The sequence below is a fragment of the Sus scrofa genome, chromosome 14 (genome assembly GCF_054392235.1).
Source record: "Sus scrofa isolate SSC_HxYL_T2T_F1_AM1 chromosome 14, Sscrofa_HxYL_maternal_Yorkshire_Landrace_v2.0, whole genome shotgun sequence".
NCBI lineage: Eukaryota > Metazoa > Chordata > Mammalia > Artiodactyla > Suidae > Sus > Sus scrofa.
In genome coordinates, this window is record NC_139396.1 from 51,317,396 (window position 1) to 51,329,645 (window position 12,250).

General features: G+C 46.7%; 1 protein-coding gene across 1 annotated transcript; it reads left to right on the plus strand.

Moving 5' to 3' along the window:
- Positions 1-10,947: 10,947 nt before the first annotated feature.
- HCAR1 (hydroxycarboxylic acid receptor 1) lies at positions 10,948-11,970 on the plus strand. The gene is given in 1 exon segment (NM_001145381.1): positions 10,948-11,970. A coding segment is annotated over 1 exon segment (1,023 nt).
- The last annotated feature ends 280 nt before the right edge of the window (positions 11,971-12,250 follow it).

Below are 12,250 nucleotides of genomic sequence, written 5' to 3' on the forward strand. Positions count from 1 at the left end.
GATGGAACCCACATCCTCACGGATACTAGTTGGATTTGTCTCCGCTGAGCCACAACAGGAACTCCCTAAAGTGTTTTTTTGTTTATTTGTTGATGTAGGATCTAATTCCCAGACCAAGGATTGAACCCAGGCTGCAGTGGTTAAAGCTCTGAATCCTAACCATTAGACCACCAGGAACTCCGCTAAAGTATGTTTCATTTTTTACTAAAAACATTTTTTTGGCCACCCCCACAGCATGTGGAAGTTCCAGGGCCAGGGATCGAGTAATTGTCACAGCTACGACACAGGTCATAGCAGTGACAATGCCAGATCCTTAACCCACTGCACTGCCAGCTGGCATTGAGTCAGAGTAAAAACAGCTAGTTACTATAGCTCTTAAATCTCTTTGAATCTATAGTTTCCTCTGCTCTTTTTTATTTTTCTTATGCTTTATACACAGGGGGAAAAATGTTTGCAATTTTTGAGACTCATTTTGAAATGATGAGGAACTTCCTTGTCAGCTTGTGTCAGGTCAGGGTAACCTCCCTCCTCTCCTCATCACCCTATGAAGCAACCCCATCCCTCCCCTCAGCCTTCAGATCCCCACCTTTCTTCCAGGCCGCAGCAGGAAACAAAACAAAAAAATGTGATAAATCATTGAGACCTTAAATGTGGTCAGTAATTCCTCTTTCCTTCCAGAGAAGGCGTTTGGAAATAGTTCCAAGGAGAAAGGAGTTCTAAGACTAACATTGACGTTAAAAATATTTCTGTAATGGGTGGAGTGGTTACCCCTCCCCCAAAGACATATCCACATCCTCACCTGCCCCTCTCAACGGTATATATGAACTTACTTGGAAAGAGGGTCTTTGCATAGTTGGAGCTCCTGCTGTGGCGTCTTGGGAGCACTAGGACTCGGGTTCAATCCCTGGCCCGGCTGAATGGGTTAAGGATCCGGCATTGCCACATGCTTAGGTTGAGACTGCGGCTCGGATCTGATCCCTGGCCCAGGAACTCCATATGCTGCAAGGTGGTTAAATAAATAAATATACAAATAAAATCTTTGCAGATGTAACTAAATTAATGATCCTGGGATGAGATCATCCTGGAGGATCTACGTCCTAAATCCAATGACAAGTGTCCTCACAAGAGGCACACAGAGGCAAAGCCTGTGTGACCACAGAGGCAGAGACCTGTGTGATGGGGCCACAACCCGAGGACGGCCAACAGTCACTAGAAACTGAAAGAGGCAGGGAGCAAACTCTCCCCTGGAGCCTCTGGAGGGAGCACAGCCCTACCAATACCTTCATTTCAGACTTCTAGTTTCCAGAACTGTGAGAGAACACCTTTCTGTTGTTTTAAGCCACCAAGTTGTGGAAATTTGTTATAGTCACCAGGGGAAGTCATAGTCACATACTCAGGCCTCTGGCTGGGAAAGGCATTTTGGAGAAGAGCCCCTGAATTTTTTTTTTTTTTCTTTTCTTCTTAGGGCTGCACCTGCAGCATATGGAAGTTCCCAGGCCAGGGGTTGAATTGGGGCTGCAGCTGCTGGCCTACACCACCACAGCAACACCAGATCTGAGCTTCATCTGCAACCTGCCGTTGCAGTTTGGGGCAACGCTGGATCCTTAACCCACTGAGTGAGGCCAGGGATCAAACCTGAATCCTCATGGGGCCTATGTTGTGTTCTTAACATGCTGAGCCACAATGGGGACTCCCTGAATTTCTATCTATGACATCACTGAAATACAGGTGTTGGTCTCTGCCCCTGGTTCCTGACACAGAACTCCTAAATCCCTTGGAATTTCCTGGGTGTCTTGTGTTCTAATGAGGTAACTCTTGGTGGACCCTTGAATGGGGCTGGTCATCAGAAAGACGGAGCCATGATTAGAAGTTTGAATTTTTCAGCCTCACCTCCCCCATTCTGCAGAGAGGGAAGAGGGGCTGGAAATGTAGTTAATAATCAGTTGTGCTTAGGTGGAGAAGCCTCCACAAAAATCCCAGTTCTATGAGGTTTGGGGAGTTTCTGGGTTGGTGAACATGTTCATGAACCAGCAGGTCCCTAGCTCCATAGGGACAGAGGCTCCTGCACTCAGGCACTTCCAAACATCGAGGCTTCTACCTCTCTTCTGTCTGTTCTTCTGTATCCTTTACGTCCATTATATAATAAACTGGTAAACATAACTGTTTCCATGAGTTCTGTGGGCTCTTTTAGCACATGATCAAATCCGGGGGAGGGGGGGGACCTTGAATGGCAGCCAAGTGGAATGGAAATCGTGAGTAACCAGGGGACCCACGATGTGCAGTTGGCATCTGAAGGGGGCCGGAGGGGGGCAGTCCCGGGGGATGGAGCTTTTAACCTGCGGGGTCTGTGCTAACTCTGGTTGATGTCAGAATCGAGTCAAATTGTAGGACACCCTACAGTTGGTGTCACAGACAACTGTGTGGTGTGGGGGGGAAAGCCCCCGTATATCTGGCATCAGAAGTGCTGTGAATGTGGCAGAGGAGCCAAAGGGAAGGAGAGACGCCCAGGAGGAGCGCACCTTCCCGGCACCCAGCCACGCAGACCATCCCAACTCCTGCCACCTGCTGGGCAGCCCCCTGCAGGCAGGTCTACCTCCTGCCCCTGTCACTTATAAAGTGAAATGTTATCTCACAAAACAACAGGTGAGGTGACTGGATGGGGTCCAAGAGCCAGATCACCCCGGCAGGTGGGGTCCCACATCCTTTCAACCTGCCCTCCTTGTGTCTCTTCACAGTCAGGAGAATAAGTAAACTACAGAGGTCTGGGGCCATCTGCTCCCCAGCTATTCGTGTATTCAAGACATACTTCCTGAATGTGGAGAGCAGACTTGTGGCTGCCAAGGGGGAAGCGAGAGGGAGGGGGATGGACTGAGAGTTCAGGTTTAGCAGATGCAAACTACTCCATTTAGAATGGATAAGCAATGAGGTCCTGCTGTACAGCACAGGGAACTATATCCAACCACTTGTGACAGAACAGGATAGAAGATAATATGAGAAAAAGAATATATCTATAGGGAGTTCCCACTGTGGCTCAGCAGAAACAAACCCCACTAGTATCCATGAGGTCTCAGGTTTGATTGGTGGTCCCACTCAGTGGGTTAAAGGATCTGGCATTGCTTTGAGCTGTGGTGTAGGTCACACATGCAACTTGGAACTGCATTGCTGTGGCTGTGGTGTAGGCCAGCAGCTGTAGCTCTGATTCAACCCCTAGCCTGGGACCTTCCATATGCCGAAGGTGCAGCCCTAAAAAGCAAAAAAAAAAAAAAAAAAAAAAAAAAAAAGTATATGTATGTATGACTGGGTCACTTTACAGCAGAAATTGATAAAAGATTTTAAATCAACTATAATAAAAAAATTTGAAAAAGAGACATACTTCCTGAGTGTCCTCTTGGTGGCAGGCTATAGACTGGGCATTCAACACTAAATCAGACACAGGCTTCACAGAGACAAGAGGCCGAGGGGAGACATGGAGGTAAACCACTACAATACTGAGTGGTAAGTGTGCAAGTGGCAGACAATGGGCAGAGTAGAGGGCTTAACTCAGACTGGAGAGGGAGGAGCCCAGAAGGCTTGGGGGTTTGAGGAAGTGGTGTCCCCTCAGCTTCCTATATGATAGCCACAAACCACATGTGGCTTTTACATTTTAAATTAATTTAAATAAAATAATATTGAAAATTGAGGGTCCACCAGCCCCAATTTCAAGTGCCCAAGAGGTACATGCATAGTACAGAACATCTTCATCATTGTAGAAACTTGGATAAGAAGATGCTGGTCTACTGTACTCTGAAAACTACAAGCCACTGATGAAAGAAATCAAAGATGACACAAATAGATGGAAAGATAAACCATGCTCGTGGATTGGAAGAGTTAATATTATCAAAATGACTATACTACCCAAGACAATCTACAGATTCAATGCAATCCCTATCAAATTACCAAGGACATTTTTCACAGAACTCGAACAAAATATTTTAAAGTTTGTTTGGAAGTACAAAAGACCCAGAATAGCCAAAGACATCCTGAAAAAGAAAAATGGAGCTGGAGAAATCAGGCTCCCGGACTTCAGACTATATTACAAAGCAACAGTTGTCAAAACTGCATGGTACTGGCACAAAGACAGACATATTAGATCAGTGGAACAGGATAGAAAGCCCAGAATTAAACCCATGCACTTACAGCCAACTCATCTATGACAAAGGAAGCAAGACTATACAATGGAGAAAGGACAGCTTGTTCAATAAGTGGTGCTGGGAAAACTGGACAGCCATATGGAAAAGAATGAAATTAGAACACTCCATAACACCATACGCAAAAATAAACTCCAAATGGATTAAAGACCTAGATATAAGACCAGGCACTATCAAACTCCTAGAGGAAAATGTAAGCCAAACACTCTCTGACATAAACGACAGCAACATCTTCTCAGATCCACCTATCAGAGTATTGACAATAAAAATAAAAATAAACAAATGGGACCTACTCAAACTTCAAAGTTTCTGCACAGCAAAGGAAACCCTAAACAACACAAAAAGACAACCCACACAATGGGAGAAAATCTTTGCAAATTAATCGACTGACAAGGGATTAATCTCCAAAATTTATAAACAACTTTGGCAGCTCCATACCAAAAAAACAACCCCATCCAAAAATGGGCGGAAGATCTAAACAGACAGTTCTCCAAAAAAGACATACAGATGGCTGAGAAACACATGAAAAGCTGTTCAGCGTCACTCATTATTAGAGAAATGCAAATCAAAACCACGATGAGGTACCACCTCACACCAGCCAGAATGGCCATCATCCAAAAGTCTACAAACAATAAGTGCTGGAGAGGGAAAAATAAGTGCTGGAGAGAGAAAAAGGAACCCTAGTACACTGTTGGTGGGACTGTAAATTGGTGCAACCACTGTGGAAAGCAGCATGGAGATTCCTCAGAAAACTAAACCTAGAACTACCATTTGACCCAGCAATCCCACTCCTGGGCATCTATCCAGAGAAAACCACGACTCGTAAAGACACATGTACTCCAATGTTCATTGCAGCACTATTTGCAATAGCCAAGACATGGAAACAACCTAAATGTTCATCGACAGAGGAGTGGATCCAGAAGATGTGGTACATATACACAATGGAATATTACTCAGTCATCAAAAAGAACAAAATAACAGCATTTTTAGCAATATGGATGGACCTAGAAACTATCATGCTAAATGAAGTCAGCCGTACAATGAGACACCAACATCAAATGCCTTCACTGACATGTGGAATCTGAAAAAAGGACAGACAGAACTTCTTTGCAGAACAGATGCTGGCTCACAGACATTGAAAAACTTATGGTCACTGGAGGAGACAGTTTGGGGGGTGGGGGGATATGCTTGGGCTGTGGGATGGAAATCCTGTGAAATCAGATTGTTATGATCATTATACAACTACAGATGTGATAAATTCATTTGAGTAATAAAAAAAAAAAAGAAGATGCTGGTCTAGGCTGAAGCCGACAAAAGAGGGGTTATCCAGGACTAGGAGGGAAGGAACTGTGTTCCTGGCGGTCCCTTTAAGATAGCTTCTGGACACTAGACACTGTTATGGCTCATGCTGGGGGCATCGAGGCCAGTTCCTATGGTGCCTGGTCATTGGCGATCTTGAATTCCCTGCTAAGGACAACAGGGAGCATGGGAACATTCAGCTGGGCAGGTGAGACAATCAGATTTGAGTCTGGGGGGAATGGAATGGAGGAGGAGTACAGCAGGAGGCAGGAGGCCAATCGGGAGGCGGTTGCATTCCTCCAGGACCTTGGACCACCCAAAGTGGGAGCAGTGGGGGCAGAGAGGGGTTTAGGTATATGATCAATAGATGGGGGACTGTGGCAGCCAAGGATGAAGAGGAAACTAAACTCATGGCTTTAGCTACTCGGATAATGCTGACAGTTCCCTTTGCCTGATGGGGAATCAGAGGGAGAGGCCAAGAAACTTTAAGTGTTGGTACTTAACGGGGTGAGCTTCAGTTATCCAGAATGTCTCATTCCTCCATAACATCCTCTCCCCAACCTCCCCTCCCCACCGTGGCTCACCACCAAGCACCAAGCATGCTAGAAAGAAAAATCATGGGCTCTGAGCCTGCAGAATTCACAGGTGACAGCAGTGGACAGGAAGGGGAGGGGGGCACATATTAAAAGCCTGTTGCTTTTTCAACTATTTCCTCCAATCCTTTAAATGCCACTCACTCAAAAATGGCTCCTCTGCCGCTGATGGCAAGGTCCCCTGCAAAACAGGCCCACTCAACATGATCTCTTTTATTCATTATGATTCTGTGACATAGACTCCAAATTCCAAACGCCTCAAATGTTCCTCAGAGGCCCCCTCCAGCCCTACATTTTCCATGTTCCTCATTTTGTTCGGAATGGCTGTTTCTCTTTCTCTTTCTTTCTTTCTTTCTTTCTTTCTTTCTTTCTTTCTTTCTTTCTTTCTTTCTTTCTTTCCTTCCTTCCTTCTTTCTTTTTGTCTTTCTAGGGCTGCACTCGTGGCATATGGAAATTTCCAGGCTAGGGGTCAAACTGGAGCAGCAGGTGCCAGCCTCCACCACAGCCACAGCAAGGTGGGATCCCAAGCTACATCTTTGACCTATGGTTCGAGACAGTGCCAGATTTTTAACCCACTGAGCAAGGCCAGGGATTGAACTCATGTCCTCATGGATGCTAGTTGGGTTTCTTACCTCTGAGCCACAATAGGAACACCTTGTTCCTCCTATTTCTGCCTCAGCCAAAAAACTCCAATAAGCCAGTTGTATTTTTTTCAAATGCACATTAAACAAAAGTCATAGCTATAAAATCAAAGTACATTGGATATTATTTTTTGTCATCTAAAATATTCTCACATATCATCTGTAGCATGCCTACTGCATTTTGGAAAATATTGCCTTGAACCATGTATTCGATTTGCTTTTCCTTTATTGTTATTTTATGCACTTGTCTTATTTCTCCTCTTAAACATTTACCTCCAGAGAGCAGACAATATCATTTTAGGGATCCTGAAGCATCTTGCTAAAGTACCTCAGAGGTTTATTGACTAAACTTTATTTTTTATTTTTGGCCTTCCCTGCAGCATGTGGATTTTCCCGGGCCAGGAATCAAACTCATACCACAGTGGTAACCCGAGCCCCTGCAGTGACAACACTGGATCTTTAATCTGCTGTGCCACAGGGGAACTCCTGAAAAAACTTTTTTTTGTTTTCTTTTTTGGCTGTCCTGGGGCATATGGAGTTCTGGGGCCAGGGATCAGATCTGAGCTGCCGTTGGGACCTAAGCTGCAGCTGTGGCAATGCTGGATCCTTAATCCACTGTGCTGGGCCGGGGATCAAATCTGTGTCCCAGTGCTCCCAAGACACCTCTGATCTCATTGTGTCACAGCAGGAACACCTTGGATAAACATTTTTAATCAATAAAGCCTCTATTTTGTATCGGGCACTGTAATTAGTAGCTTGAAGTAAAAAATGAGATCGGCAATAAAATGGCTTAAAATTTTTTTAAAACATTTTTTAGAGCAGTTTTAAGTTCACAGCAAAATTGAAGGGATAATACAGAGATTTCCCACATATGCACAGTGTCTCTTATTAAGAATCGACTTTCAGGAGTTCCCGCTGTGGCTCAGCCGGTTAAGAAATCAGCTATTATCCATGAGGGTGTGGGTACAATCCCTGGCCTTGCTCAGTGGGTTAAGGATCTGGCGTAGCTGCAAGCAGGAGCGTAGGTCACAGACACGGCTTGGATCTGGCATTGCTGTGGCTGTGGTATAGGCTGGCAGCTGCAGCTCCGATTTGACCCCTAGCTTGGGAACTTCCATATGCCCCAGATGCGGCCCTAAAAAGACAAAACAATAGTCAATGGTCAGCAAAACCTCTCTTTCCTTAATCCTCAGCTAACTCTAGAAAGAGGAAGAGAGGGGAGAGGAAGAGATTTGATAAGACAGAATGGTTGTCGAAAGTTAGCCATTCACGAAAAGGGAAACACTCATGTTTGTGTTTCCAAGAATCTTGACGGTATCAGCTAACACAGAATGCAGAACCTTTGCTGCGGTGGAGAAATCCGGCCTGACTATATTGAGGTGCTCAGAGTTCTCCACCCAGCCTCATCTTGGGCTGCTCCCACCTACTGTGGTTACTCCCCGCCCCCCGCCCCACAGTTAACATCTCATAGATTTACAGAGGCCCAGGGTGAATGTTCTCAGGAAAAATAGGAGTTAATCATCAGATCCTTCTTCTATGCCCTTCTTGCCAAGGACAAGGACTTTATCTCCAAAGACCTCTTGGATTAGTGAGGGAGCTAAGTGTACATATTTGGGGGGTTTTTTGTGTTTGTTTTTGCTTTTTGGCTGCTCCTGCAGCACATGAAATTTCCCAGGCCAGGAACTGAACCTGCACCACAGCAGCGACCTGAGCCACTGACATAAAAACTCTGGATCCTTAACCCGCTGAGCCACGAGAGACCTTCTGTACATGTTTGATGGACACACTTATTTCTTAGAAGCTAGGAGACTAACAAGTAGAGAGTGAGGAGGAAAGTAAAAGAATGATATTGGAAAGTTATCTTGGGAACCATCTGTAAAGGGCCTTGTCCACCCATCCAAGGAATGTGAGTAGAGGTGACAAACTTAAAATCCCACAGAGGAGTTCCCGTTGTGGCGCAGTGGTTAACGAATCCGACTAGGAACCATGAGGTTGCGGGTTCGGTCCCTGCCCTTGCTCAGTGGGTTAACGATCCGGCATTGCCGTGAGCTGTGGTGTAGGTTGCAGATGCGGCTCGGATCCCGCGTTGCTGTGGCTCTGGCGTAGGCCGGTGGCTACAGCTCCAATTCAACCCCTAGCCTGGGAATCTCCATATGCCGCGGGAGCGGCCCAAGAAATAGCAACAACAAAAAGACGAAAGACAAAAAAATAAAATAAAATAAAATAAAATAAAATCCCACAGAGACCAGGTGTGCGAATGAATGAAACCGACCAGGTAATAGGGATGGGTTGGGACTGTGGCAAAATGGAAAGTCTTGCCTGGTTTCAAGGGCACAGCTACTTTCAGCTCCAGCTGACAGGTGGGATTGCTGGCCCAGTGTGGCCAGATGGTCCCATCTCCAAAAGAGGCTTAAAATCCAGGTTTTTATAGGACAGCCCTAGGTTTTTTAAAACATGTGGGCCAAATCAATCTGGATTTCTAAGCAGATGTGTCTCAAAGCCATAGGGCTATGACCTTGGTAGATTGAAGGGTTTTAAGGGGGGGAAAGATATGATCATATGTCTGTTTTAGAAAAAAATCACACTGTAGAGTGGAAGAGACATTACAGAAAATAGACAAGAGGAAAGGAAACTTGTTGGGAGACTCAGTGGTTTCAACAGGAGGGAGGTGACAGTGATCCATCCTCAGGTGGGGACAGAGGGGAGTGTTGTTGGGGTGATTTGGAGTCCAGGATTCAGCGGGGGGGCTTTTAGCTTTAATCAGCATCTGGAAGAAGGTGCTTATATTCTTTCGATGCACTGCCTCCCCTCACCCTTTCCTAAACAGAAAGCTTAAAGGACAGACAGATCATCTCTAAGCCAAAGGACAGGAAATTTCAGCAAAGATTCTGGTCTTCAGAGCAGACTAATTTTATTCAAGATCATTTTCGAGATAGACCCCTTGACCAACTGCCTCAACCCTCGTTCGACCCCTACTATTGGGATGTAATTAACATAAAAACATATAAAGGGAGTTCTCATTGTGGCTTAGCTGAAACGAACCCGACTAGCATCCATGAAGACGTGGGTTTGAACCCTGGCCTCGCTCAATGGGTCAAGGATCTGGTGTTGCCGTGAGCTGTGGTACAGTTCACAGATGTGGCTCGGACCCCGTGGTTGCTGTGGCAACCAGATATACATGGAGTTCCCTGGCGGCTCAGTGGGCTAAGGATCCAGTGTTGTCACTGCAGTGGCGTGGGTTCAATCCCTGGCCCAGGAACCTCCACTTGCCACGGTCTGGGCCATTTGAAACAAACAAACCAAACATATATATCACAGCGTTCAGCTCTTTTAAGCAGCCAAATTTGGGAAACTCAGAGTCAAATCCTCTCTTGCTAATGGCTGAGGGAGGACTTGGCTCCCAAAGAGGCTGTTTCGGGAAGATGGATGTAAGAAGTGGCTTCGGATCCATTTCATGGCCTTGCTGGTGGTGCAACTGGTCACTTGGGTCCAAGGAAGGAGGCAAAGAGTGGGAGGTGCGAAAGGCAGGGAGGAATGACAGTCACTGCAGAGAATTTTCTAACAGCCAACAAGTGCTATTTTAAGGAATTTTTTTCCTCCACAGATCCTTCTGATTTTTAAGTGCTGTATTTTTGGGTCTGGGCACAGGAAGTGGCCCCAAGGAGCTGCAGAGCAAAACCCCCCCTCTCTGGCACCGCCTGGGAGCGCCCCACGGGATGAGGGAAAGGACGGGGCAGTGAGACAAAGGTTAGGGAGGAAAGCAAAGGCAGAGGCCCAGAACGGCTCCAGGAAATGTTTGTGTTTCTCCACCAGGAGGGAGGACAAACAAGATTTTTTTTTCGTGCCTTCTGGGTAGCTTTGCTTATTCTCCTGCTCAGAGAGAATCTTAGGAGAAAGAGAGAGGCTGAACATAAAAATTATTCTGGGGCAGGACCCAGCAACTCCTCTCCAGCATGAATCCCAACAGACCTGCCAGCTGCTCCCCAGAAATGACCACTCGGGTGAAATTGCAAAGCCTTGTGGCGATACCTGCTTCGGCTCTCGGGGAGATGGGCAGCTTGTGACGCAGGCTTCAGAGGAAGGACCACCCTGAGACTCTCATTTCCCGGCTGAAGTTTCTGTTCTTCCTGCGGTGCCTGCATCTCAGAGCAGCTGGGTGAGGGGTAGCTTTCAGATAAGCATCTGTGGTGTTGTGGGAGCACACGGAGCACTAGTCCTCTGCCCACCATGGACAACGGGTCATGCTGCCTCATCCAGGGGGACCCTATCTCCCAGGCGATGCCACCGCTGCTGATCCTGGCCTTCGTGCTCGGTGCCCTGGGCAACGGTATCGCCCTGTGTGGATTTTGCTTTCACATGAAGACCTGGAAGCCCAGCACTATTTACCTTTTCAACTTGGCTGTGGCTGACTTTCTTCTCATGATCTGCCTGCCCTTTCGGACGGACTATTACCGCAGACACAGGCAATGGGCCTTTGGGGATATTCCCTGTCGAGCGGTGCTCTTCATGCTGGCCATGAACAGGGCCGGGAGCATTGTCTTCCTTACGGTGGTGGCTGTGGACAGGTATTTTAAAGTGGTCCACCCCCACCATATGGTGAATGCCATCTCCAACCGGACCGCAATTGGCATCGTCTGCGCCCTTTGGACCATGGTCATCGTGGGGACTCTGTATCTTTTGATGGAGAACCATCTGTGTGTGCAAGAGAAGACCATAGCTTGTGAGAGCTTCATCATGGAGTCAGCCAATGGCTGGCATGACGTCATGTTCCAGCTGGAGTTCTTCCTGCCCCTTGGCATCATCTTGTTCTGCTCCTTCAAGGTCATTTGGAGCCTGGAGCAGAGGCAGCACCTGGCCAGGCAGGCTCGGATGAAGAGGGCTACACGGTTCATCGTGGTGGTGGCAGTTGTGTTCATCACGGGCTACCTGCCTAGCGTGTCAGCCAGACTGTATTTCCTCTGGACGGTGCCCTCCAGCGTCTGTGACCCCTCTGTGCATGTAGCCCTCCATGTCACCCTCAGCTTCACCTACATGAACAGCATGCTGGATCCCCTGGTGTATTATTTTTCAAGTCCCTCGTTCCCCAAATTCTACTCCAAGCTCAAAATCTGCAGCTTGAGACCTAAGCATCCAGGACGCTCCAAGAGGCCAGAAGAGATGCCAATTTCAAACCTTTGTCACAAGAGTTGCATTAGTGTGGCAAATAGCTTCCAAAGTCAATCAGATGTGCAGTGGGATCCCCAGATGTGATGGATGGCATCAGAATTGATGGACAGACAAAATCAAGGAGGACCAAATTGGTCATTTAGAAAAAATTCATGAGCTTTGGAAATGCCATTCTTTCTTGCTGTATCCTCAGTCTGTTGGAAGTGAAATTCAGATCCCTGTGCATTTTTGGAAGGTTCCAGTGGAGAAGTGAGTCGGTTGCATGTATATGATTTGATTCCAATGACAAATGTGTGTATGCGGGGTGGGTGGGTGGAGGGATTTGGAAGAGCTCGGCTCCTGTGTAATTTTAAATGGTTCAGTC